Raw genomic sequence first — 27568 nt, 5'->3', positions numbered from 1 at the left:
ACATGAAAATGCTGGACACAAATGTGAATGATTAAGGGGTGGGGCCAGGTGGAGCCTTTTTCTTGAAGAGGCGTGCTGAGCCCTGGCCTCGTCGACTTTTTATTCAGTTTTAGATACTCATCTTGCCCTCGGCGAAGCACAGCAAACAGGTAGCAAACAGACCATCTCTAAGGTCCGTACAGATCACTAAGGTCAGTAAGGCCAGTAAACATTTACTTGGAGGGTATCAGGTCAGGAGATTGCTTCGAGCCACCTCAACCTCAACACGAATAATCGGTGCCTAGTGTCAGCCCTGCTAACGCTCAAGGTCCACCGGCCTCCCGCGTTCCTTGGTGCACGCTCATGACAGTATTGGCAAGCAGTGGCTTCCGGCAGAAATGCATGGGAAATGAGCTGGCAACCCCCCCTGGCAGCCCAGGGGCCGCATTCTGGCTGTAAGTCCTGGGCGCTGGAGGGCATCTTCTGACAGACCCATGGAAAGGACTCGGACTTCTTTTACAAACACTGGCAAGAGGCGGCTGGTCGATGTTTCTCTCTCATCGATGTTTCTAGCTCTCTATCCCTCTCCCTTCCTCTCTGTAAGAAATCAATAAAATATATTAAAAAAAAAACAAAACAAAACACTGGCAAGAAAACATCAGGAGAAAAAGGACTTAATTGTAGGACTGAATGAACTAACAATAATTGTAGTTTTTGTCATTAAAAAATATTACTGCTTTTTAGCCTTCTTGTTTTCAAGACAGAAGGGAACTTGTTTCTTTTCTTAAAGCATTTTTGTAAATTTTACTTTCATAAGCAATATTGAGGCCTTTGTATTTGTCTCTGTACCTGATCTCTCCAGAATTTGGAAACTCTTAATAAGTGAGTATTATTGTGCTCATGGCAATGTGTTTGTTTGCATAAATCCAATAAGAATCTGATTGCTTCATAACAGGACATAAGCCAGTTTCCAATTGTGGTTTTATTAACCAAAACTTGGCTGGAATGTCATGTCTGAGAGAGACGTGCCCGGACTCTGGATGTCACCGGAAAGCTCTAAGGAATGAAGACTGACTTTGAAGACCATAAGCCCTTTGGATAAACAGCCTGGTCCCCTGCTTGGTCACGTGGTTACTGGTCTTTCCAGGGAAGGAACGGAGGTTGCTTTCCTGAGAGATGGCATGAAAGGAACCACAAGACACCTGTGGGGACCTCAGCTTGAGGAACGCACCCCGATTCTGTAGGTATCGCAGGCAAAGCCTGATGGCAACTGTAGAGCTTGGCTTCTTTGCCCTGGGAGTAAACTTTCTCATGAGATTCCAGGAAAGCATATTTTTTTTAAAATAGCCTATGTGATCAATTGTTATTCTTGTTGTGTTCATGCAAACGATTAGGCCAAATTGAAACTAGACTTAATAAAATAAATAAATTGGTCTTAATTTGTCTCTAACAAAAATGGGGGAGATTTCAACAGGAAAGTATTAGAGTTAAAATGTTTCTTTCTTCCACCAGACCACTTGTCATAATTCTTGCTGTTTTAACATTTGCCCAATAATACTAAATTTTATAACACAGTTTGTCTCCACCAGGTTACAAACCCTACTCGGACCTAGGAAATACCACCTCTGGGCACCTCCTTCTGTGCCCAGGCCTCATCGTCCCTCTGACAGAGAGCAAGGATCTCTTGGCTCTGAGAGAAACCTTTGACCCTCCTCAGCAGGAAGTAGTTTCAGAAGAGACCGAAGCCCCCTTTCCCTGACAGAATTCAGAGCCAAGGTCCTTGAGGGGGAATATGGTAGGCAGTTAGAGAGACCTAAGCAGAGCAAGGACGATGGGCCAACTGGAGGAGAAATGGGTAGGCCAACTGCTCCGAAGCTGGCAATGGAGGAATCTGTATAGACTGACCTTTACATTTTGCTGAGTAGGAGTTGGGACACCTATTGATAATATATAGAATCATTCTATTAGCTGATTTTTCTGGAGTGTAGCTGTCATTTTTAGGTGGTTGTGTTGCAATATGAGTATTGCATTTACCCTCACCAGAATCTTTACCGGAATCCAATATATTTTTAAAATGTCGATTGAAGGATGAGGATTTACAAAAGATAGTAATTTTAATTCCTTCAACCATGTTGTTTTTTCCTTATTTCTTGTTTGTTTTTATTGATTTTAGAGAGAGAGAAGGAGAGGGAGAGAGAGAGAGAGAAACATCAGTGATGAGAGAGAATCATTGATCGGCTGCCTCCTGCACTACCCTTACTGGGGATCGAGCCTGCAACCCAGGCATGTGCCCTGGCCTCCTGGTTCATAGGTTGACCCTCAACAACTGAGCCACGACAGCTGGGCTCAACCATGTCATTTTAAAGTGAAACTGGATGTTTTTTGTCTGTTTTCTTTGTGCAGGTCAGCGCTGGTGCAGAGTAAGGGCTCTGGAAGTTCGTTACCAGTCCCCATTCGTGCTGAGCTTTACCTCGGTGCAAAGGATGTCCCTCATCTCCTGCAAATAATGCTGACCGCCCCCCCCCCCCACCCTGGGAAAGGCTCTTAGATACTTCAGGGTTCCATGGACCACACTTAGAGAAAGGTTGATCTGGCTAAACCAGAAGGGGTCTCCCAATGGCCCCTGCCTTTTTCTTCTCTTTTCTTCCCAGAATCCCTCTCCCTGAGACGGACTCCCTGCACCCCCAAACTGAGCTTAAAACGTTGCCCCAGAACCCAGCGACCGCCCGCACCGCCCTTCCGCCGCCAGCTCTCCGGACGGACGGCCGCAGCCCCGGGGGTCTCCGCTCCAGACCCACCCCCGCTCCACCCAGCGCCTCTGCCGCCTCCGCCAGAGACCCAGCTCGCTGCGCGGCCACCTTCCGCCGTCCAGTGCCCCTCCGTCCTGACCCCGGGACCCCGGCTCCCCGCTAGCCCCGGCCCCGGCCCCGGCCCGGCCCCACGTCGGAGAAGCGCGTGGAGGCAGCGGCCGAGTTGAGCGCCAGGACCTGAAGGAGAAGAGCGAGAAGGTGGAGGAGAAGGCGGGAAAGAGCGAAGAAAGAAGTGGTGGAGGAGGAGGAGCATGGAGCCCAGGAGAAAGAAGAGGAAACCGCTGAGGACGGAGAGGAAGAGGGAGGAGGAGGAGAAGATGAGGAAGAAGAAGATGACGACGACGAGGGCCCGCGCTGAAGAGAGCTGCTGAAGAGGAGGATGAAGCTGATCCCAGGGGCAGAAGACAGAACATGGGGCATCGGCAGGAGCCCCCTGCCAATGGGCTGGGGGAGGAGGCCCCTCAAGGCCCGGGGATGGGGCAGGGACAGTTCCGGGCAGACACTCCACCTGACTCCTTGCTCTGGGCCCTGCACCAGAGCTGCCCCCTCTTTCTCCCCAGCCTTCTCTTGCCCACCTCTCCAGACCCCGCCCTTCCACCCCACTCTGCCATTGTTCCACCCCCTGACCTGTTCCATCCCAGCTCCCAGCTGGTCCCCAACTGCCCCCTTCCCCTCTTCCTCTCTCCCTCCCTCACTCCCACCCCTCCTCCGATAGCTTCTCCTTCGGAACCTCTGCATCCCCCTTTCTGTCCTGCCCATCCCTGCCCTGCCTGATCCCTGGGTCTCCTTCAGATCCCCTTCTCTCAGACAGTGCCAGGCCGGGGTGGGGCCAGGGTTGGACCAAGCCCCACAGCTGCCCCCTTCTCCTCCCCTTTTTGCATAATTTAATAAAGAAATGGTCGCACAAACAAACAAACAAAAAAACACTGCCCTAGGGATGTTCTAGAAAAGAGCTCACCCCTGAAAATGTAGTGCCTTCCCTCTGGGAGGGAGGTGGAGGGAGAGGCGTGACCCCTTTGAGACAGAGAACAGTTTGGGCCTGAAGACACCAGTCCCACAAACACCCATGTGGTGTCTACACCCCAGCTGACTGAGCGCTCCCATCCCAGACAGAACCCTGACCTGTCTGTAGAAGTCACATTGGCTTCCTCTGATGGGAGGTGTCGGGGGGCAGTGCTGTGGGGGGGGCTGCTCAGGGACTGTCCCGGGACCAGGCCGCCTGCAGCGGGGATGGGGGGGCAGCTGGGGAGAAGCAGCCTCGTCCCTGAGCCGCGCAGGGGCCTGGTGTCCCTGTGAGGGGGGGGGTGGGGGGGGCTGTGTGTGTGTGCGGACCAGGGAGGGGGTGCGGCCCTGTCTCCCGGGTCATGGCCTCGGGGCGGGTCTGAGGGTGACGCTCTGAGGGTGACCGTGTCCCCCAGGGAGGACCCGGCCCCGCTGTGCGCTCCGGCCGCTCCCCACAGCACGGAGGCCTCGGGTCACCCCGGTCCTGTGGGGCTGCGGGTCCTTCTCCGTGAAGTCCGAGGTCTGAACACCCACAGCCCAACCCCCAGTGATGCTCGTGAGGAACAAGGTGGAAGGAAGAAATGCGGATGTCAATCACCTGTGTTTGTAATGAACACACGGGAACAGGAATGAGAAGGGGGAACCAGAGAAACAGGAATAAAATGAAAATCCATCAGATCGGGAAGATGAAGGACAGGCTGGGGTGCGGGCAGAGGGAGGGAGACACACGGTCATAAAGACGGAAGGAACGGAAGCGTGGAACACAATTTCTAGAGGAAGCTTGGCAAGATGTCTCAGCGATGCGCTTAAGCTCTGCTTGGGTGGTGTTCTACGTTGACTGAGCATCGACCTATGAACTAGGAGGTCAGGGTAAGATTTAGGGTCAGGGCATCTGTCCTGGTGGCTCCCTGCATCCCCAGGAGAGGGGTGCAGAAGGCAGGCGATCAATGATCCTCTCAGCATTGATGTTTCCATCTCTCTCTCCCTCTCCATGCTTCTCTGAAGTCAATAAAAATATACTTAAAGAAATAATAAATGTGCTCACATTATGACATAGAAATGTCTCTTTTAGGCATTTATCCTGAGGAGATAGTCACACGTGTCCTGAATATACACACATGGAAGGCTCTTCCTTATGTTGTGGTGTATAAAGCACAGAATGTGATGCATGGAAGCCTCTAACCCTGTCACCATGGTAACTGGGGGACCGCAGCGCTTACTGAGTCTCAGGCCTCACCCTTGTGACCCACATGGAGGGTCAGACTGACTCCGCGGCACAAACCCACGAGGAACCCGGAGGGGACGCTGTGGGGGGGGGGGGGGGGGGACGGGGAGGAGGCGCTTAGAGAGGCGCAGGCGGGGCTGCAGCGGGGGTGGGACCAGGGGTTTGCTCAGCGCCCTGCTGGCTCCTCCCTCACAAGCTCCCTGTCCATTGGGAGCAGCCAGGGCTCTGCCCTCCCGGCAGCGGAGCTGCTGCCACGTTCCAGAATGTTCTGTGGCAGGAGGACAGCCAGGGGCAGGGTCCCTTCACCCCCCAAACCACAGCACAGACTCTCCAGGCCTCCCGGGACCCCGCAGGATGGAGAGACTGGAGCGCCCCCCGCGGGCGGCACGCGGACACCCCAGGGCCCTGCGGGCTCCCAGGCCCCATCTTCTGGGCGCTGACCAGGGCCTGTGGGGGGAGCGTCAGGAAGGACTGGGGCGCCTCCCCCACGTGTGCCCACAGCCCCGAGGAGGAGGAGCTCCCAGAGGGTCCCCCTGCGCCCCCCTTTGTGTGAGAGGCCGAGTCGGTGGCGCCCGCGGCCCAGCCCGGTGTCCCCCCAAAGGCCTCGCCCTGAGGACAGGGCCCAGGAGGGGCGGACCTCCGACCTCTGACCTGAGCGCAGCGGAGTGGGTGGCGCTGTCGCCCCTTCGGGCCCCGGAGCGGGACCCGCCGCCCCAGAGCCCGGCCTGGTGCTGGGGGGCTCCCCCCTGGGCCCCGACCCGCGGGGGGCCCTCCCAGGAGTGAGGTGCGGGGCCCCCGCGGGGTGGATGCTGCTGCGGGGCCTCAGCTCTGGCCTGCGGGCGGCGCCGGGGGCTCCTCTTCCCTTTGGGGTTCCGGTCCCCGCACCTGGTTTCCTTCTCCCCCAGGGAGTCTGCGCGGGGGAGGAGGGGGAGCTGGGGCCCCGTGGCCATGACCCCCCGTGGGTGTGGGGCCCCTGCCCCCCTCTCCCCTCTGCCTCCTGCGGCCCCTCGCCCCCGGGGCAGCCTGAGTGTGCGGAGCCCCGTTAGCGGAGGGGGGCTCCCCCGGAGCTCCTGGGCCCTTAAAGCTGCACCTGAGCCGCCGCCTGGTTGGGAGGCTCCTGTGCGGACGCCCCGCGGGAGGGACGCGGCTCCTGCGCCCTCACCTTTGGGCGCCACCAGGGGGCAGCAAACCGCACGTTCACCCCAAGGCCCCGCCCCCAGGGCCCCGCCTCCGGGCTGTAAAGTGGGGTGTCTTTGTTTTCTCTGTAATGTGGGTGTTTGTCCCCACAACTGAAATGCCCTCCTCCTGGGTGTGCGCATCCGGGGACGGACTCCACACGCGCCCATTTCGCAGAATCCCCCGCGCTCCGGGCTGTGAGGGGGCCCTGGCCTCTCCCTCTGTCCTCAGGACAGTTGTAAGTGTGGCTGCTTTTCCACTGAAACCTGTGCTCAGCCTGATGCACCCCCTCTCTCAGAAAGAGGGGTGCCCCCAGGAGCCAGAGCTGACGGCCTTGCTGAGGGGCCGGGGGCGGGTGCCCACGGGGATGGGGCAGAGGGGGAGGGGGGAGGCAGGGGTGTCTCCAGCTGCGTCCCCCCAACAGGCCTCCCGCTGGGAGGCTGTGAGCGAGGGCAGCGCCCGGCCCGTGGGGACCTGCTGAGGGGGTGACTGTGTGAGAGACACCCCTCCCCATGGGGGGTCCTGCTGTCAGTCACTGAGCGCGTCCGTGGAGACGGCACCGCGCACGCAGCTTCCCGCACCCCCGCTTCTGGGGACGCGGCGACCGGGACGCGAGGAGGCCCCGCGGGGCGCAGGGCGACCCAGGAAGCCTTCCCGGAGGGGGCGGCGGAGGGCCCAGCCCAGGACTCACCCACAGAGCTGCTGGGAGACGCAGCTTCCTTTGCGGGTCCCCGGCCGCCCGACCGTCCCTCCTGGGACCCGCCAGTCCCTCCCCCCGCGACCGGGACGCGGCCCGCAATCCCTCTTCGGCTCCTCGGCCCCGGCCTGTCGGGGAGGGGGGTCCCCGGGCGGAGGTCAGCGCTGGGGAGGCGGGGCCGCGGGGAGGGCAGGGCGGGAGGGGGGTCAGGCTGAGGGCGGCCCCCCCCGCAGAGATCCGGTGCCCCGGGGCGCGCAGCCGGGCAGCGAGCAGCAGAGGCACCGCCGCGGGGCGGGAGCCCTTCTGGAGACGCGGACCGGGCGCCGTGGGTGGAGCTGGGACTGCGCCCGCCCCGAAGGCGGCTGAGGTGGGGCCGGTGCCCCCCCCCCCCATCCCCGGTGAAAGTAGCGCTGCCTCTCCTGCCCCTCGGCCCAGCCCACCGACGCCGGGCGGCCCCTGGCAGCGAGGAGCCTGAGTGGAGGTGGGAGTTGAGGGCGGGGCTGGAAGGCAGGGGCTCCCGTGGCGGAGGCGGGGTGGGGGGACCCCCTTTTGCTGCCCCTTCCTGGCCTCCGGGGCCGCAGGCGCTCACCTGGCAGCCCCGCCCCCGCCCCGGGTGTCCGAAGCCCCTGCTCTGTCCGGTGTTTATTGGCGCTGAAGGTGTGAGCACACCCCACATGCATGTGAGACTCACATGAGATGGCGCACACACACGCACACACACACACTCACACACACACACACACACACACACACACACACACACACACACACTGTGTCTATGTGTGTTCTCGTTAATTCTCACAGGAGGATGTTTCCAGTGATTTCTCTCTCTGGTAGAGCGCAGGGAGGGAGGAGGAGGGGAGAGGGAGCGAGGCCCCACAAAGGAGAGATGCGGGGACTGGCCCCCTCAGCGCCAGCCCGGGGAGGGGTCTGCGGCCCAGCGCGGACCTAGCCCAGGACCAGCGCCCGGGACTCTGTGGAGGGCGGGGCTCTAGGCGCTGAGCGGCGGCCAGGGCAGCAGCCTCCGTGTCAGGGGAGTGTCCCCAAGGCTCTCTGACCATCATTATTGTCAGCCGAGCCCCAGGTGAGGGGTCAGATGGCGGGACACCCTCTTCCCCCACAGTGCGCAGGCTCCTAAAACCCTGGGCATCTCCTGAGTGACAGGTGTCTTTGGGACGCTGATGAGGTGGCTCTTGGCTGAGGGGCCTGGAGAGCGTCAGGGTGGGGCTGGTCCCCAGGAAGACCAAGCTGATCAGAGGGTTGGAACCTTCAGGCCCTAGAAGGAGGCAGAGCAGGAGGAGCCTGAACACCCATCTCTCCACACCACAGAGTCCTGGGTGCAGGGACCCTGGGCCTGCGGGACAGTGACAGGCAACATGCCTCCTGTGGCTGTCAGACGGGGACACCAGATAATGAGACCAGAACTCACACCCAAGAATAGGAACAGGCATAACACCCACCAGAGCAAAGAAACACCGAACACCCAGAAGATGGGTGCTGGGCCCCATCCCAGGCTGACCTGCCCCAGGAAGCCCTTGCTGTCCAGGGTCCTGGAGATGCGCTGCATTAGGACAGGACACAAGGCCTGGGGGTGTCTGAGTTCCAGTGACCACAGGTCCTGGTGGTTCAGGGTTTTACTGAAGGGACAAAGTCAGAGGAGCAGAGAGGTGACCCGGCCGAGGAGAGACCACGTCAAAGCTCACGATGCACTGAGCAACCCCCAACCACACTCGGTCCTCAACAACCCCCCGTCCACACCTGGGACAGCTCAGCACAGCAAACACGTGAGCTCTGGAAAGTTCTTGGTGTTTATATGTATTTCCAATCAAAATGTAGGATCTTCTGTTTTAATTTACCCACCAGCTCCTCATGGCAAGAATTGAACAAAGTCGCCCCCAGAACCTCATTTCAATGCGGAAGGAACAGCTTGCAGCTCAGAGCATGAGGAGGTAAAGACAGTGATAGTGAGGGCCCAGCTGTCTCTGCTGGACCAGAAAGTGTGGGGAGCAGGGCGGGGCCAGCCCCCCATCAGAGGTTCCTGAGTCAGGAAGTGGGAGTGTGAACACACCTTCCATCACTCAGTCCCCACAGGGCAGCTCCTCACGCTGTGGAGGACAATCATCATGAGCAGATCCAGGGCAGTGGCTGGAACTGGTGACATTCTCAAACCCACTTCATGCTCACAGTGTCCCACAGACTCCCCACCACCCAGGCCCCCCTCTGCCCACCCCTCCCCACGGCAGGTCTCACCTTTAGAAGCCGAGAGAGACACATCAGAGACCTGGGCGCTGTCACTGCCTAGAGTGCACACTCAGACCCCACCCCTGCCCACCTGAGCGCCTCCTCCCCCACATCACAGATCCAGCCACAGCTCCCAGCAGAACCAGGCCCCCAGCGATGCCCAGGATGATGAAGATGAAGGTGTGAGGAGGCGGCTCTGGGAGGAGAAGGGAAGGGAGGGTGAGGGCCTGACCCCAGGCCTCAGCCCCGACCCCACTGAGGTCCCCCAGGGCCCCCGCTGCCCTGAGAAGAGGCTCTGTGCCCACGGCCCTCCTCACCCCATCTCAGGGTCAGGGGCTCGGGCAGCCCCTCGTGCTGCACATGGCACGTGTATCTCTGCTCCTCGCCAGGGGGCACCCCCACGGCCGCCCACTTCTGGAAGGTGCCGTCCCCCGCAGGCCTGGTCTCCACCAGCTCCATGTCCTGGCTCTGGTCCTCCCCGTCACGCTGCCAGGTCAGGCTGATGTCCGCAGGGTAGAAGCCCCGCGCCCAGCACCTCAGGGTGACCTCACGGGCAGAGACGGGGTGGTGGGTCACGTGTGCCTTTGGAGGGTCTGAGGGGAGGGGAGAAAATGCAGGAACTTTGCATCCGCCATGGGACACTCCAGCAGCGCCCATGTGACCATCCTGAGAGTGGACAGACACCCGGGTGGGGGAGGGAGCACACACCGCACACACCAGCCTGGACAGAGGCCCCTGGAAGGACCTCCTAGTCTTTAGAAAGTTCTAGAATCAGAGAGACACAGCCCAGGGCAGGACGCAGGTCTCTGAGGGGAGAAAAGGGATTTGTGGTCCTGACCTGGGAGGCCACGTGACTCAGAAAAGCTGGGGTCAGGCCTCAGACACAGGGGGTGTGGGCAGCGCACAAGGCCTGGGAGAGAAGGTCCCCGTGGGTCCCAGAGCCCCTGCAGGGCCCATGGGAACCGCTGATGGGCTATTTCAGGGGGGTCTCCCTGCACCCCAGGAGAGCATGCACCCCTAATTGTCCCTGAGAAAAGGGAGAGTCCCTCTGGTACCTGACCTGGACATCCAGGGGGACTCCCTCCCTGACCCCAAGGAGGGGTGTCTGACACTGACCCCCTGTCCTGTCTCCTTGTAGGAGCCCCAGCCCCGGGGAGAGGGGCGGCTGCAGGGCCCCTGGTACCTGCGCGCTGCAGGGTCTCCTTCCCGTTTTCTAGGTAAATGAGGAGCCATTTCACACAAATGTGCTCCAGGTAGAACTTCCATCGCTCTGCCAAATATAACGCCTCCCACTTGCGCTTTGTGATCTGAGCCGCCTTGTCCGCCGTGATCCAGGAGGTCAAGTCCTCGCTCAGGGCGAGGTAGTCGGTGCCATCGTAGGCGTATTGCCAGTACCCGCTGAGGAAGCGCCCGTTGGGTCCATTGTAACAGCCAAACATCCTCTGGAAGGTGTGAGACCCTGACCCCGCCCCGCCCCGAGGTCAGCCCTGAACCCAGGACAGCCCCGCCCCGTCCGCCCCGAGGGGACTGAATCTAAAACTGAAAGTGAAATCGGCTCACAGTCCCCACGGAATCCCGCCGGGTGGGGGCCGGGCGGTTACCACCGCTTCAGGGTGACGCTCGGACCCGGACCCTCGTGGCTCACCGTCCTCGCTCTGGTTGTAGTAGCCGCGCAGGTTCCGCAGGTGCCATAGGAAAGACTGTGCGTCTCCCTTGCTGATATGCGTGTGCCAATCCCAATACCCCGGGTGCTCCCGCTCCACCCACGGCTGCTGCATCCACGGCGCCCGCGGCTCCATCCTCCCACTGGCCGCGTCGCTGTCGAACCGCACGAACTGCGTGTCGTCCACGTAGCCCACGGCTAAGAAGCGGGGCTCCCCGCGGCCGGGCCGGGAAAAGGCGGTGAGGAAATACCTCAGGGAGTGGGGGCCTGGGGGGGCGGACGGGGGGCAGGGCCGGGGCTGGACACGCGCCTTCCCGGCCCCGCGCCCCCGCCGGGTCCCCTCGCTCCTCCCCGCACAGCCGCCCCCTCCGACCCCGCACTCACCGGCCCGGCTGGGGGTCAGGACCAGCGCCCCCGAGAGCAGCAGGAGGAGGGTGGGGGGCCTCAGGACCCGCATCCTCGGTGTCCCGGGACCGTCTGAGTCCCAGGGGCTCCTGGAGATGGTCTAACCTGGAAGCAGACAGCCAATGGGAGTGAGCAGTGCGGCTGCGTCAGGCCTATCCGGAAAGGAGGACTCAGCAGGGATGTGAGATGGAGAGGGGAACCCCAGGGAGAAGGGGAGCCCCAACCCTGAGCGGCTCTGCTCCAGACTCCTCCCTGGGCTGAGACCTGAGCACCAGGCCTGGGCCTGGGCCCGGGCTGCCCTCCTCCTGCAGGGGGAGCTCTCCGCCCACTTCCCCCTAAAGGAGCATCAGCTGGGGCTCTGAGCTCCAGTTCCCCCAGAGCAGGGAGGCGGCCATCAAAGCTGTGGCAGCTCCTGTGAGTGAACAGCAAGGGGCCCTCAGGCACAGCCCACAGGGGCCGTGGGCGGGCTCAGGGAGTGACGTCAATCAGAGGCAAGGTCTTCATGCCACTAGAGACCCCTGACGCCATTACTGAGGACAAGCAGGGAGACTCCAGTTTTTTAAAATCCCAGAGTCACCAAAGCCCTTTCCCTTCAGGAGCAGTGGGTGCAGCTCATGAAACTGCTGTGCAGGCCGCACGGGAGGGGCCAGTGAGCCCCCATACCCCTCAGCTCCTGCACCTCCAGATCCGCTCCTCTTCTCACCTCCCTACTCGCCACTCGCTGGCTCAGAGCACCGGGACCCCCAGCATTGAGTTCTCAGAACCCCATTCCCTCATCTGTGACATGGGATGGTGACAGGACCGTGGGGAGGTCCCAGGGCAGGGGGTGGGAGCTCCCGCCTCTGGACCCCACAGCTCCCACCTGGTGTCGAGGTCCCTCAGGAGTGAGCTCAGTGCCCCTGGGGATGTTGCTTCCCACCCTGCGCCTCTGCTTCCTCCTGGGAGAGAGGAACGTGGACGTTAGTGCAGAACAGAGGTCAAGGGGGTGTGCCCACCGTGTGCTCTCCCTGCTCACTGTGCTCACACGGCTGGGACATGTGAGCTCTCACACAGAGTTCATAGGAGGAGCAGAAGCCACGGTGATGGGAGATGGGACTGGGTTCCATGTTGGATTGTCTGTGGCGACCTGGGATGAGAGGATAAAACATTAAAATGTCAAATGGGAAAGACAGAGCCGGCATGTTGGGCCCGTCAAACCATTGGACAAATAGAGATGATCTCTCCAGCAATTTCTCTCTCCCTTTGCTGCCTCACGTGCACAGAGCAACTCTCACTCCCACCACAGAGAGCGCACAGAGAGGAAAGAGCCCCACCTCCCAGGGAGACAGAGACACTGCAGCCCAAGGCAGGATTCCAGGAGGAAACACACAAGGTCCTGATATCACCGGCCAGCGTGGCTCAGTGGTTGGGCATCCCCACATGCACCAAGGGATGGCCAATTCCGTTCCCAGTGGGGCTCATGCCTGGGTAGCAGCTCAGTCCCCAGTGGGGTGCGTTATGGAGGCAGCAGATGTTTCTCATCAACGTTTCTATCTCTCTCTCCCTCTCCTTCCCACTCTCCTTACAAATTACTGAAACATAGTGTTAGGTGGTCTTTATATCATGTTATTACACCACAGACTAGGATTCTGGGTGAATATGTGTCTATGAGTCTGTGTGTGTGTGTGTGTGTGTGTGTGTGTGTGTGTGTAGAAACCTTATTCTATGTCAGAATGTTAAAGTTATCACCCACATTCTACACACCAATGTCATCCGTTTTACAATGGTTTTCACACCCCAGCCTCCGGCTCGGTCAGGTCTGAGAAGAGGAGCAGACCCTCTGCACACGGTGAGCCGCTCAGTGGCCCTGGCCGTCCCACCCTTGGCTCAGATCCCAAAGGGAGCCCCGTGCTGGGTCCCTCATTGTCGGGGACTCTAGGACACAGAGAGGTGCGGGAAGCCCAGCATTGGCGGGAATCCACCCTGGGACACTCCCCAGCACATGCCCCCCCCCAGCCCAGCAGAGCGAGCAGAAGCAGCTCAGATACATGTGGGGCAGCGCCTGTCCTGCCTCGTGTGAGACCCACCCCAGTTCCATGTCCCCTCCTGGACCACCCTCCTGTCCTGGTCTCTGCCCTGAGGTTGGACGCGAGGAAGACCTCATGGGGCTGGTCTTTGCTCCTGAGCTCTGGGCAGGGATGTGTCATCCAGGACGAGCCGGGGCCCTGAGTCCATAGTTACAGGGACAGGGATCCTGGACCTTCTCCTCCCACAGAGATGCATTATCATGTCACCGGAGGCTCAGGTGACACTGTCTGTGGGGAGAGTCTGGGACGTCTCCAAAGAGGAGCGACTTTATCCCCTCACATTTGGCCGTTAATGTGTCAGATGGAGAGGGAACCCCGGGGAAGGGGAGTTCCCAACACTCCTGAGGTGGGCCTGAGGGGAGGCACTGAGTAAGCTGGCCACGCCTCCCTGTCCTGACCAGCAGAGGGCGCTCTGACACGGATCCCATTCTGTGGGAAGCCAACCCCATGGATCCCTGCGCCCCCACCGGGTTTGTAGGAAGCCAACCCCAAGCCTGTGATACCCTCTCCCAGTCTGGTCCATCGACCTTCCTTCCTGAAGGCTGTCCTCATGGCCTCACCAGCAGCTGAACGACAGGCAGGACCAGCTGCCTGTGCTCCCTGTGGACGGTCTGAGCTCCGAGTCACAGCTGTTCTCTGGGGTGAACGGAAACCCACGGTTTCATCACACCCCATTCCCCCCTCCATTCATTGTACAGTCACACCCCATTCCCCCCTCCATTCATTGTACAATCACACCTCATTCTCCCCTCCATTCATTGTACAATCACACCCCATTCCCCCCTCCATTCATTGTATAGTCAACCACATTCCCCCCTTCATTCATTGTACAGTCACATCCCATTCCCCCCTCCATTCATCATACAGTCACACCCCATTACCCCCCTCCATTCATTGTACAGTCACACCCCATTCCCCCCTTCATTCATTGTACAGTCACACCCCATTCCCCCTCCATTCATTGTACAAATACACTCCATTCCCCCCTCCATTCATTGTACAATTACACTCCATTCCCCCCTCCATTCATTGTACAGTCACACCCCATTCCCCCCCTCCATTCATTGTACAGTCACACCCCATTCCCCCCTCCATTCATTGTACAGTCACATCCCATTCCCCCATCCATTCATTGTACAGTCACACCCCATTCCCCCCTCTATTCATCATACAGTCACACCCCATTACCCCCTCCATTCATTGTACAGTCACACCCCATTCCCCCTTCATTCATTGTACAATTACACTCCATTCCCCCCTCCATTCATTGTACAGTCACACCCCATTCCCCCCTCCATTCATTGTACAATTACACCCCATTCCCCCCTCCATTCATTGTACAATTACACTCCATTCCCCCCTCCATTCATTGTACAGTCACACCCCATTCCCCCCCTCCATTCATTGTACAGTCACACTCCATTCCCCCCTCCATTCATTGTACAATCACACCCCATTCCCCCCTCCATTCATTGTACAATTACACTCCATTCCCCCCTCCATTCATTGTACAATTACACTCCATTCCCCCCTCCATTCATTGTACAGTCACACCCCATTACCCCCTCCATTCATTGTACAGTCACACCCCATTCCCCCCTTCATTCATTGTACAGTCACACCCCATTCCCCCTCCATTCATTGTACAATCACACCCCATTCCCCCCTCCATTCATTGTACAATTACACTCCATTCCCCCTCCATTCATTGTACAATCACACCCCATTCCCCCCTCCATTCATTGTACAGTCACACCCCTTCCCCCCTCCATTCATTGTACAGTCACACCCCTTCCCCCCTCCATTCATTGTACAGTCACACCCCATTCCCCCCTCCATTCATTGTACAGTCACACCCCACCCCCCCTCCATTCATTGTACAGTCACACCCCATTCCCCCCTTCTATTCATTGTACAGTCACACCCCATTCCCCCCCTCTATTCATTGTACAGTCACACCCCATCCCCCCTCCATTCATTGTACAGTCACACCCCATTCCCCCTCCATTGATTGTACAGTCACACCCCATTCCCCCCTTCTATTCATTGTACAGTCACACCCCATTCTCCCCTCCATTCATTGTACAGTCACACCCCATTCCCCCCTCCATTCATTGTACAGTCACACCCCATTCCCCCCTCCATTCATTGTACAGTCACACCCCATTCCCCCCTCCATTCATTGTACAGTCACACCCCATTCCCCCCTCCATTCATTGTACAGTCACACCCCATTCCCCCCTCCATTCATTGTACAGTCACACCCCATTCCCCCCTCCACTCATTGTACAGTCACACCCCATTCCCCCCTCCATTCATTGTACAGTCACACCCCATTCCCCCCTCCATTCATTGTACAGTCACACCCCATTCCCCCCTCTATTTATTGTACAGTCACACCCCATTCCCCCCTCCATTCATTGTACAGTCACACCTCATTTCCCCCTCCATTCATTGTACAGTCACACCCCATTCCCATGTGGGCATCGTCCTCAGGGCTCCCCTGCTCCCAACATCAGGCTGACACCAGGATGGTCCCAGGCTGAGCCTCTCTCCTGGGTCAGGAAGCTGGTCCCTCCCTGATGGGAACATCATGGTCCTTCCTACGGGGCCCAGGGCTGTTCAGCCTGGAGCCTGAACCCTGTGAGCTGTGCTAACGCTGCTCAGACTCCTGGGATCCCTAATGTCCACACGGCTCCACGGGAGACCATGATGTGCTGCCTTAGCCACCCAGAGTCCTGCGCTTTGGTGACTCACTGTATAACCACTAGCTCTCCTACCCCTCCGCACTCTCTTCCCCTTTCTTCTTGTTCTTCTTCTTCCTCCTCTTCCCTTCCTCCACTTCTGCTTCTGCTTCTTTTTTTGAGGTTTTACCCTGGAAAGAATTATTCTTGACATACAGACAGGATTCAGGGAAAGTAATAATTAGGACAGACAGAGAGATACCCTCCAAATCTAAAATTAAGAACAAGAACAAATAGGAAATTGGGTGAAATTACAAAGATAAAATTTTAATAATAGATGAAAAGATGAAGGATCACATGCGCAGAGAGACGTGGACAAATCCCATATATACAGTGGATTTGCACAGGGTGAGGGTGCGATCAACAACACTCACAGAACATTCCAGTCCTCAGCGGACCCTCTTCACTGTTATTTGGTCACACACTGGCCCCATCCCGACTCACCCCTCCCTAGATTTCTACCCCACAGATGAGTTCCATCAGCTTTGGGGAGAAGGGAATGTAACAGTGGCCACCTCTCTGCACCTGCTCTCTCTCCACATCCTGTCCCCCCTTGTCCCAGTGGCTCTTGTGGTTCTAACGTATCCACTCTCAGGGCTACAGGGTTCTGTCCTATGAACACACCACATTCCTCCTCTACTGCTCATGCGCATTTGTCTTATACGTAGATTTTGCAAATTATGCAGCAATGAACAAATTCTTCATATGTTTTGCACAGATATGTATGTGTGTCTATTGGGGAAATAACCAGGAGTGGAATAGCTGGGGCATTGGGTGTGGTGAGTACTGCCAAATGCTGGATGTATTGAGTGCTGCCAAAGCATTTTCAAAGTACGTTATTTGAAACGACTTCCTCTCCCACCAGGAATATATGAGAAATACAATTAGTCCAAATCCTTGCTAACAATTGACTTCGTCTCAGTCTTTCATTTTTGCTCTCCTGGGAGGTGGGCACCAATATCACATTGTGGCTGAACTTGAGTTTCCCCTCTGACTAAAACTGTTGGGCAATTTTCCTAAGTGTATGGGCATGTAACCATCCTCAACAGGAGGATGGACTGGACTCTTGTTCATGAGTGAGTGGGACTCTAGTAAGGTGCCAGTATCCTTAACTACTGGGGCACTTTGGCTATTAATGGATCTGTGGGCAGAGACCTGTGGGATGAAAGGAAGTGTCTGGTCTTTGCCCCTGGCTCCTGACACGGAGCTCCTAAATCCTGGGCACCTCCTGAGTGACAAGTGTCTTTGGGACGCTGATGAGATAGCTCTTGGCTGAGGGGCCTGGAGAGCATCAGGGTGGGGGCCGGTCCCCAGAAAGACCAAGCTGATCAGAGGGTTGGAACGTTCAGGCCATAGAAGGAGGCAAGAGCAGGAGGAGCCTGAACACCCATCTCTCCTCACCACAGAGTCCTGTGGGCAGGGACCCTGGGCCTGCGGGGCACTGACGGGTAACATGGACCCTGATATTGTCAGACGGAGACACCCAGAGAATGAGACCAAAACTCCTACACAAACACAGTAACCGGCATAGTGTCCACCAGAGCAAAGAAATGAACACCCAGGAGAGGAGGATGGAGAACGGGACACAGGCCTGAGCCCAGGCTGACCTGCCCCAGGAAGCTCGCTGTCCAGGGTCCTGGAGAGGCGCTGCATTAGGACACGTGACAAGGCCTGGGGGATGGGAGTCCCTGTGACCACAGGTCCTGGTGGGACAGGGTTCCCCTGAGGGACAGGTCAGAGGAGCAGAGAGGTGACCCAGCCGAGGAGTGACCACGTCAAAGCCCATGATGCACTGAGCACCCCCTGGGCACAGGCCACGACCATGATCTGTCCACATCACCTTTCCTGTCCACACCTGGGACAGCTCAGCACAGCAAACACATGAGCTCTGGAAAGTTCTTGGTGTTTATATGTATTTCCCCTCAAAATTTAGAGTCTTCTCCTTTAATTTTCCCACCAACCCTTCATGGCAAAAATGAACAAAGTCACCTCCAGAACCACATTTTAATGCGGAAGGAACAGCTTTCAGCTCAGAGCATGAGGAAGTAAAGTCAGCGATAGTGAGGGTCCAGCCCCCCTCTGCTGGACCAGAAAGTGTGGGGAGCAGGGCTGGGCCAGCCCCCCCATCAGAGGTTCCTGAGTCAGGAAGTGGGAGCGTGGACACATCTTCCATCACTCAATCCCCACAAAGCAGCTCCTCACGCTGTGGAGGACAATCATCATGAGCAGATCCAGGACAGTGGCTGGAACTGGTGACATTCTCAAACCCACTTCATGCTCACAGTGTCCCCCAGACTCCCCACCGCCCAGGCCACCCCTCTGCCCACCCCTCCCCATGGCAGGTCTCCCCTTTAGAAGCCGAGAGAGACACATCAGAGCCCTGGGCGCTGTCACTGCCTAGAGTGCACACTCAGACCCCGCCCCTGCCCACCTGAGCGCCTCCTCCCCCACATCACAGCTCCAGCCACAGCTCCCAGCAGAACCAGACCCCCAGCGATGCCCAAGATGATGGAGAAGGTGTGAGAAGGCGGCTCTGGGAGGAGAAGGGAAGGGAGGGTGAGGGCCCTGACCCCAGGCCTCAGCCCCGACCCCACTGAGTCCCCCAGGGCCCCCGCTGCCCTGAGAAGAGGCTCTGTGCCCACGGCCCTCCTCACCCCATCTCAGGGTCAGGGGCTCCGGCTTCCTGGGAGCAGGTTAGAGACACGCTGACCCAGACTGCTCCCCGAGTCCCCCCCCCCCTGACGCCACCCGGGGGCAGAGACAACGACAGGCCACTCCCAGCCTCACGCCCATCACTGACCACATGGGCCCCCCTTTCCTTTCTGAGGAAAACACACAAACCCTTCACTGTGGGAGGGAGGCCCGTCCCCGCGGGAGCTGTAGCTGACCTCAGCGGCTCCCCCTCTGGCTGAGCCCCAGCACCCTTGTGGGCCCCTCACACCCCCAGCCCAGCCCAGGCCCAGCCTCAGGGAACTGGGCCCAGACCAGGGTCTCCCTGCAGCCAGCCCCGCAGGGGAGGCGCCCGCGGCCCCGGGGCGTCCTGCGCGGGTTCCTCCTGCTCCCCAAACCCATGGGCTTGGCACCAGCTTCGCTGGGGACCCAGACGCCCCCCTCAGCCCGGACCCGGAGTCTCAGCGAGTGACCAGGGCCTCCTGAGCCCCGGAAAGCGGGGCCTCGGGGCCCACTCACCTCGGGAAGCGGGGACAGGACTGCAGAGGGGGCGCGGGTGCGGGTGGGATGGGGCGCTCAGCACGGGGTCCTGGTGGGTCCCTCCCCCTTGTCTCCTGCAGCCTCGCTCCCTGGGGCCGCGTCCGTGTTTAAGGCCCCAGATGGCCTTTCTGAGCGTCGCCGCCCAAGTCTGTTTCTCCCGCGACACCCTCCGTCCTCCAGCTCATGTCCACCCGCCAGTCCCCCGGCCCCTTGTTCCCAGCAGACAGCTCCCCAACATCTCCTACAACCAACCTCTGTGATGCGCCCCCCCCCCCAGATGCTGGTCCCTGAGCCCCCATCTCCCCTGAGGGCAACTCTCTCCTCCTCCTTCCGTCCAATGGCATTTCTGGTGACGGTGCCCGCTCTCTCCCAGACCCCGGATGGACCATGAGGAGTGCTGTAAGTCCTCCTCAGAAGGTTCCAGAATCCCACCCGGCCCACTATTCCCACGCTCACCCCGCGGAGGGATCTCCCGCCTGCACCCGGCAGACCCTCCCGCTCCCCCACTGCCTCCCTGGCCCCCAGGTCTGCCCTCAGCACAGCAGCCACAGAGACCTGTTCAAGGGGGCGTCACCCCATGTCCCTCCCCTGCTCCAAACTGTCCTGGGACCCCGCCTCCCTCAGCACAGCCCCGCCCTTCCCCCCTCCGCCCACGTGGTCCCCAGGCTCTGTCTCAGCTCCTCTCTCTCTGCTCCGCCCACACCGCCTCCTGGCTCTTCCCAGAGACCCGATCCTTCCTGCCCAGGGCATGCGCACTGCAGGTTCCCGCCTGGCCAGACCTGCCTCCAGAGGATCTACTGGGTCATGACCTTCCAACCACTCCTCAAGGTCACCTCCCAGCGAGCCCCACACCGACCACCCATCAAACAGCCCCTGCCCTGTCCCACAGCCCACACCTGGTCCCCTTCCCGTGGTGTCCCCCTCCCCCTCCCCTCTCTCCCCCTCCCCCTCCCTGTTCCCTGCCTCTTACACACCCTGTGCCCCACACACCTGCCCACGGGCCCGCGGGTCTCCCATTCCCCCTCAGTGAGGCCCCAGAGGCAACCCCACGCTCCCACCTGTCACTCAACCAGCCGCGGCTCCTGCAGGGGGAGCCCCTCCCTGTGCTGGGCACAGTGACCTCATGGCTGTGGTCCCAGCTCAGCTGTCCTGGGGCGGCTGCAGCTCAGGGTGCCCCCGGGGACGTCACTGCACCTGCACTGCCCACAGCGCTGCTCCCCTAAACCTGCAGCTGCCCCCCCTCCCCACATCCCGGGGCCCGCTGGAGGCTGGAGAGAGGGCAGTGGGCAGAGACCAGTCCCAGCAGGACCTGATCTCAGAGGAGGAATGGGGGACCCTCCTCTGTGCTAATTCCAGAACCGGGTTCCCTCCAACGTTCAGGGAAGAACATGAGGCCCGGGAGGGAGGCAGGAGCCCTTCCCCGTTTCCGATGTCCATCGCTTTCCTTACGTATGTTACCCCCTGGCTTCCTGTTTCCCTGGAAAGCCTCCGCGTTATACACCGACACGGCGTGAAGTGCAGTCTCCGCCTGTCTGGGCCAGCCCGTCCTCTCCTCTCCGGGGACGATTCTGAATGTCCCCAAGCTCTGGGGAGACCTGTGGCCATGGGGGACCTTCCCCCAACCCAGAATCAGCGTCCCCGGGCACCACTCTGGGACTGCGGGCTCAGGACACGCTTGCTTTCCCTTGAGATCTGTTTTGCTGTTGTTTTTACTAAAATCGCCTTCCTGTGCCTTAAAGTCTCTGTGGGCCAGGCCTGCCCCTGGGCCACCACAGTTTGTCACAGTTCCTAGAACAGCACGCTAAAAGGGGGAACGTTACTGTGGGTAAATTGCGCCCTCAATAAACCTGACTTTTTAACAAAATCCAGCCAAACTGCCCACATTCAGCTTTGGGGCTGCGGTTGCAGCATTGTTTGCAAAATATCAGAAGCAACCTCAGTGACATTCCAGAGGGGACCGGGTGAATGGACTATGATGCTTGCATATGATGCCATATGACCGACAGCTGTGACATGGAAGTAGATCTGTGCACCTGTGTGAAATATCTGTAAGACGTTGCATCGAGTGAAGAACAGCAATGTTACATCCAGTGGGCGGACTCGCTTTTTCGTGTGAATGTGTGCTGCCGGGTCCTTGGGGCAGGAGGCAGTTCCTTTGTGGGTGTTGTTAATGCTCACCCGGGGAGAGTTTCCATTGATGGTTAGAGAGAGGAGAAGGGAGGGGGGGACAGAGAGAGGAAATACCAACGTGAGAAAGAAAGATGCATTGGTTGCCTCCTGCACAAGCCCCGACCAGGACCAGAGATCGAGCCTGAACCGAGGTACTTGCCCTTGACCAGACTGAACCTTGGACCCTGCGTTCCCAGGCTGATGCTCTACCCACTGTCACAGCGGCTGGGGCTGCAGGTACCTGTTCCAGCCCATCCTTCACCCACAGGGCTTTGGGCCCTGGGCACTCTGGAAGCCCCAGCCATCATGGCCACCGTCTAGGCTGGAAGCAGAAGGAAGGGAAAGAGCGAAAGGGGGACACCAGACAGACTTACAAACTGCTTTGATGGAGCCTTCCCACAGCTCTTTTATTTTATTTTTATTGGTTGATGATAGAAAGAAAGAGAAAGAGAGAGGGAGCAAAATAAAACCATCGATTGGATGTTCCACTTATTTATGTATTCATTGGATGATTCTTTTTAGTTGTCGTTACTGCTCAACCAAGGATACCTCTCTACTGATTGATTAGAGAGATGAGAAGGGAGGGGGAGAGACACACACAGAGAGAGGAACATCTACAAAAAACAAACCACAAACACCCCTATGCTTAGGGCTGAGGGCCTGCCCCTGGCCTGAGCCCAAGCTGACTCCACCCCAAAAGCCCTCGCTGTCCAGGGTCCTGGAGAGGCGCTGCATTAGGACCCGGGACAAGGCCTGGAGGATGGGAGTCCCTGTGACCACAGGTCCTGGTGGGACAGGGTTCCCCTGAGGGACAAGGTCAGAGGAGCAGAGAGGTGACCCGGCCGAGGAGTGACCACGTCAAAGCCCACGATGCACTGAGCATGCTCCATCCTCACAGCCTCTCTTGTCTCCACCGGTGACTGGCTCAGCAACAAAAACACATGGGCTCTGTGAAAGTTCTAGGTGCTTCCATTAATTTCCTCTCAGACTTTCAGCCATCCTTCAATTAACCCATCAACCCTTCATAGCAAGAAATGAACAAAGGCACATCCAGAATCTCATTTACTATCAAGCAACATGTTGCAGCTCAGAGCACCAGGGAGGAAAGGCAGGGATGGGGAGGGGGAGGGTCCAGCCCACCTCTGCTGACGGGAAAGTGTGGAGAGCAGGGCGGGGCCGCCCCCATCAGAGGTTCCTGAGTCAGGAAGTGGGAGCGTGGACACATCTTCCATCACTCAGTCCCCACAGGGCAGCTCCTCACGCTGTGGAGGACAATCCTCATGAGCAGATCCAGGGCAGTGGCTGGAACTGGTGACATTCTCAAACCCACTTCATGCTCACAGTGTCCCACAGACTCCCCCCCACACAGGCCTCGCTCTGCCCACCCCTCCCCACGGCAGGTCTCCCCTTTAGAAGCCGAGAGAGACACATCAGAGCCCTGGGCGCTGTCACTGCCTGGGGGGGACACACCAGGACGGGGTCAGAGCCCAGGGCAGGAGACTAAGGAGGAACTATGGGGCGGGAGGGGTCCCCCATGGCTCCCGTCTGCACTGTCACAGGGACTCAGGGGTCACTCCTCCATACTCACTGGCAGCCTGAGCGTAGCTCCCTCCTTTTCCACCTGCGGGAAGAAAACATCCCGTGAGAGACCAGGGAGGAGGCAGGGCCAGGAGGTCCTAAAGGAAGCCCTAGTCCTGGGCCCAGAGAAGTTTCCAGAACCGTGTGTACAGACCCAGGGCAGGACCAGGAAACCTGAGGGAAGTGCACGTGTGGGGACTGGACCCACCGCCCTCCTGGAGGTCTGTGCTCAGCAGGGACCTGCCCTCTGACCTGGGGCTGCTGGGAACGGGGTCCCCACGACCAGCATCATCAGGTGGTAGTGGGTCCCTCATTTTCCCATGGGCCTCATTAGAGAGTAAGTGTGAGCACAGAGCCCCACACTGGCCATCACACGCGTGGGGATGAGGATTCCCATGAATGAGGGGGGACACATGTCTACCTGGGCTTGCACCCCCAGTGGGACAGACACTCAGACCCCACCCCTGCCCACCTGAGCGCCTCCTCCCCCACATCACAGCTCCAGCCACAGCTCCCAGCAGAACCAGGCCCCCAGCGATGCCCAGGATGATGAAGATGAAGGTGTGAGGAGATGGCTCTGGGGGGAGAAGGGAAGGGAGGGTGAGGGCCCTGACCCCAGGCCTCAGCCCCGACCCCACTGAGGTCCCCCAGGGTCCCCGCTGCCCTGAGAAGAGGCTCTGTGCCCACGGCCCTCCTCACCCCATCTCAGGGTCAGGGGCTCGGGCAGCCCCTCGTGCTGCACATGGCACGTGTATCTCTGCTCCTCGCCAGGGGGCACCCCCACGGCCGCCCACTTCTGGAAGGTGCCGTCCCCCGCAGGCCTGGTCTCCACCAGCTCCATGTCCTGGGTCTGGTCCTCCCCGTCACGCTGCCAGGTCAGGCTGATGTCCGCAGGGTAGAAGCCCCGCGCCCAGCACCTCAGGGTGACCTCATGGTCGGAGACGGGGTGGTGGGTCACGTGTGCCTTTGGAGGGTCTGAGGGGAGGGGAGAAAATGCAGGAACTTTGCATCCACCATGGGACACTCCAGCAGCGCCCATGTGACCATGCTGAGAGTGGACAGACACCTGGTGGGGGAGGGAGCACACAGCCCACACACCAGCCTGGACACAGGCACCTGCAAGGACCTCCTAGTCTTTAGAAAGTTCTAGAATCAGAGAGAGACAGCCCAGGGCAGGAGGCAGGTCTCTGAGGGGAGAAAAGGGATTTGTGGTCCTGACCTGGGTGGAGGCCACGTGACTCAGAAAAGCTGGGGTCAGGCCTCAGACACAGGGGGTGTGGGGCAGGCACAAGGCCTGAGAGAGGAGGTCCCCATGGGTCCCAGAGCCCCTGCAGGGCCCGTGGGAACTGCTGATGGGCTATTTCAGGGGGTCTCCCTGCACCCCAGGAGAGCCTGCACCCCTAACTGTCCCTGAGAGGAGGGGGAGTCCCTCTGGAACCTGACGTGGACATCCAGGGGACCCCCTCCCTGACCCCAAGGAGGGGTGTCTGACACTGACCCCCTGTCCTGTCTCCTTGTAGGAGCCCCAGCCCCGGACAGAGGGGGCGGCCCCAGGGCCCCTGGTACCTGCGCGCAGCAGGGTCTCCTTCCCTTTCTCCAGGTACATGCGCAGTGAGTCCACACACAGGCCCTCCAGGTAGCTCCTCCAATCCTCTGCCTCACCCGCCGCCTCCCACTTGCGCTTTGTGATCTGAGCCGCCATGTCGGCCGCGGTCCAGGAGGTCAGGTCCTCGTTCAGGGCGATGTAGTCGGTGCCGTCGTAGGCGTCCTGTCTGTACCCGCGGAGGAGGCGGCCATCGGGTCCCACGTCGCAGCCATACATGAACTGGATGGTGTGAGACCCTGACCCCGCCCCGAGGTCAGTCCCGCCCCGAGGTCACCCCGCCCCGAGGTCAGTCCCGCCCCGAGGTCAGCCCCGCCCCGAGGTCACCCCGCCCCGCGGGGCCTGAATCTAAAACTGAAAGTGAAATCGGGTCACAGTCCCCGCGGGCTCCTCCCGGGTGGGGGCCGGGCGGGTCCCGCCGCCTCGGGGTGACGCTCGGACCCGGACCCTCGGGGCGACCCCGGCCCGTCCGTGGGGAGGGGGGTCGTGACGGGCCCGGCGGCGGCTCACCGTCCTCGCTCTGGTTGTAGTAGCCGCGCAGGGTCTGCAGGTCCACTCGGTTAATTTGTGCGGCTTCCTTCTGGATCTGCGTGTGCCGGTCCCAATACCCCGGGTACACCTGCTCCACCCACGGCTGCTGCATCCACGGCGCCCGCGGCTCCATCCTCGGACTCGCCGCGTCGCTGTCGAACCGCACGAACTGCGTGTCGTCCACGTAGCCGACGGAGAGGAAGCGGGGCTCCCCGCGGCCGGGCCGGGACCAGATGGTGTGGAAATAGCTCATGGAGTGGGGGCCTGGGGGGCGGACGGGGGGCAGGGCCGGGGCTGGACACGCGCCTTCCCGGCCCCGCGCCCCCGCCGGGTCCCCTCGCTCCTCCCCGCACAGCCGCCCCCTCCGACCCCGCACTCACCGGCCCGGCTGGGGGTCAGGACCAGCGCCCCCGAGAGCAGCAGGAGGAGGGTGGGGGGACGCATGACCCGCATCCTCGGCGTCTGGGGACCTTCTGAGTCCGGGCGCTTCCGCGGAGGAGTTATAACCGGGAGCAGCGGGGACGCTGATTGGCTGCTCTGGAAACCGCTCAGCCAATGGGAGTGAGAGGTGGGGCCGCGTCACGAGTATCCAGGAAGGAGGCGCCGACTCAGGTTGGGAGAGGAGAAGTGAAACCAGGGCGCTGGGGAGTCCCCACCACGGAGCTGCCCCCCAGACTCTGTCCCCCGCTGAGACCGGAGCGCAGGCCTGGGCCCTGGACTCGGTCCTGACCCTCCTCCTGCGCGGAGCGCCCGTCACACGGTCCCCGACGCCTGGCCCCGGCGCCGTGCTGTTCAGGGACTTTCCAAGGTTCTGGGGTCACCATCTCTGTGCAGCCTCACCCAGGAGGGAGGCGCCCCAAGAACCTTGTTTACGTGGTTCCGTCTGTCACAGTCACCAGTCACGGAGTCACACAGAGGAAACAAGTATGAATTCACGGCGCATGCTCACTGCCTGTGAGAGGGTCCCAGAGTCATGTTTTTATGAAAATCACCAATTTCCCAAGTGAACACGGAGGAGGGAGGAGGGGCTGCTCCCAGGTCACATCCGTGCCCTTCTCCCTGGGAGACGCTGGGCTTTCACATTTGCTTCTGCGTTTTGTCTGTTCTTGTGGCTGCAGCTCATGAAGACATGGACGGCCTCACAGAAACGGGCAGGAGCGGGTTACTGACCTTTCAGATCAGGGTGGGTCTCCCCTGTGACAGTCACTGCAGCCACACACGTGGTCGTTCCTGAAAAGGGCTTTGCAAAGTGAGACCCGAAACCCTATTGACTGTGTTATTCTTGTCTTAATTTTTAAATATATATTCTTTTATTTCAGAGAGGGAGAGGGAGATAGAAACATCAATGATGGGAAAGAATCAGTAGATCAGCTGCCTCCTACACGCCCCACACTGGGGATGGAGCCTCCAAACCCAGTATATGCTCTGACAAAACGTTGAACTGTGACCTTCTGGTTCATAGGTCAATGTTCAACCACCGAGCCCCGCTGGCTGGGGAATATTGACTGTTTCCTGTTCTGTTCTGTCACCGTCCCCAGGGCTGTCTTGCTGGTGGCTCTGTCCTCATGCAGGTTAGTTAAAGGGATGCCTGTGTCTCTAAGTCCCAGAGCCCTTCCCGTGCGGATGCATTAATCACCCGCCATCCAAGCTCACCTCTGTGTCTGTCCCCACAGAGCCCCCAGGAAAGCGTGTCAGCGCTGGGAAGGGTCTAGCTGACGTGGTGGGACACACCTGTCCCCACATTCTGGTTTTCTCTCGGGGCTGACATTTCATCAGACAACAGGCCTGTCCGCTGTCCCCTGCCCGGTGACATTTCCTGAGGGAGAAGCTCAGGTTCATGTGTGAGAAAGTGAGTGCCAGTTCCCCCAATCCCAGCAATCCTGGTGTGTGTGTCCTTCATTCTGTTCCGTACACACGGGCCAGGCCGGGTGTGGCTCAGCGGCTGAGCACTGACCTCTGAACCAGGAGGTCAGGGTTCCATTCCCAGTGAGGCACCTGCTGGGCTGCAGGCTCCATCCCCAGTGGGGGGCGTGCAGGAGGCTGCCTGTCCATGGTTCTCTCCCATCATGGATGTTGTCTCCTTCTCCCTCTCAGTTTCTTTCAGAAATCATTTTTTTTTAAAGTTCACATGGGATCCCATGAGAAAGAGGCTGGCCCCGCTCACACACATGACCTCCCTGGTACCTGACACTTGGAATGTGGCAGAGGGTTTTTGTGTACCTCCCAGGCCATCATATGTGGTTTTTTTTTAATCTTCCATTTTTATTAAAGCCTGTTAAGAAATTAAACCATTTGTTTAATAAAGGCAAGATATAAGTATATATCTTCTTTTTAAAAATATTTTTTATTTTTCAGTTACAGTTGATGTATGCCGAAGCCGGTGTGGCTCAGTGGATAGAGCGTCAGCCTGCGGACTGAAGGGTCCCGGGTTCGATTCCGGTCAAGGGCATGTACCTTGGTTGGGGGCAC

At 59.2% G+C, this 27568-nt stretch overlaps 2 protein-coding genes and 1 pseudogene across 6 annotated transcripts in view; 1 reads left to right on the top strand and 2 right to left on the bottom strand.

Annotated features, from left to right (window-relative positions):
* Positions 1-11272, bottom strand: part of LOC307116685 (class I histocompatibility antigen, Gogo-B*0101 alpha chain-like) — a 43276-nt gene extending 32004 nt beyond the window's left edge. For 2 of the 3 annotated variants that reach the window (XM_079800857.1, XM_079800858.1), the window contains exon 1: positions 11178-11272. In XM_079800857.1, coding sequence (XP_079656983.1) covers positions 11178-11250 — 73 coding nt within the window. In that variant the 5' untranslated portion in view covers positions 11251-11272. Of the gene's footprint in view, positions 1-10775; positions 11061-11177 lie in introns of all 3 variants that reach the window. The other variant, XM_079800859.1, reaches the window with a different exon arrangement.
* On the top strand, positions 1811-6062 carry LOC307092441 (annotated as a pseudogene). Its single transcript has 3 exons — positions 1811-1834; positions 2893-3211; positions 5922-6062. The product of its transcript is annotated as an uncharacterized misc_RNA (transcript).
* A 7126-nt stretch (positions 11273-18398) lies between the features above and the next one.
* LOC307116680 (patr class I histocompatibility antigen, A-2 alpha chain-like) lies at positions 18399-25603 on the bottom strand (the record flags this gene model as incomplete). Of its 2 annotated transcripts, XM_079800845.1 has the most annotated exons (8): positions 25480-25603; positions 25079-25363; positions 24532-24807; positions 23665-23940; positions 23438-23542; positions 22976-23008; positions 22797-22842; positions 22448-22651 (listed from the first exon to the last, which is right to left on the bottom strand). In XM_079800845.1, the coding sequence occupies exons 1-8, from the start codon at positions 25550-25552 to the stop codon at positions 22645-22647; spliced, it is 1101 nt and encodes a 366-aa protein (XP_079656971.1). In that variant the 5' UTR covers positions 25553-25603. The 2 variants fall into 2 exon arrangements, with proteins under 2 accessions (XP_079656972.1, XP_079656971.1); XM_079800846.1 differs by lacking the exons at positions 22448-22651; positions 22797-22842; positions 22976-23008; positions 23438-23542 and adding an exon at positions 18399-18541.
* Between the last annotated feature and the right edge of the window lie 1965 nt (positions 25604-27568).

Source organism: Cnephaeus nilssonii (assembly GCF_951640355.1).
Source record: "Cnephaeus nilssonii genome assembly, chromosome: 20".
NCBI classification, from domain to species: domain Eukaryota; kingdom Metazoa; phylum Chordata; class Mammalia; order Chiroptera; family Vespertilionidae; genus Cnephaeus; species Cnephaeus nilssonii.
The sequence above is the reverse complement of the archived record's forward strand: the minus strand, read 5'-3'. Positions and strand labels throughout refer to the sequence as shown.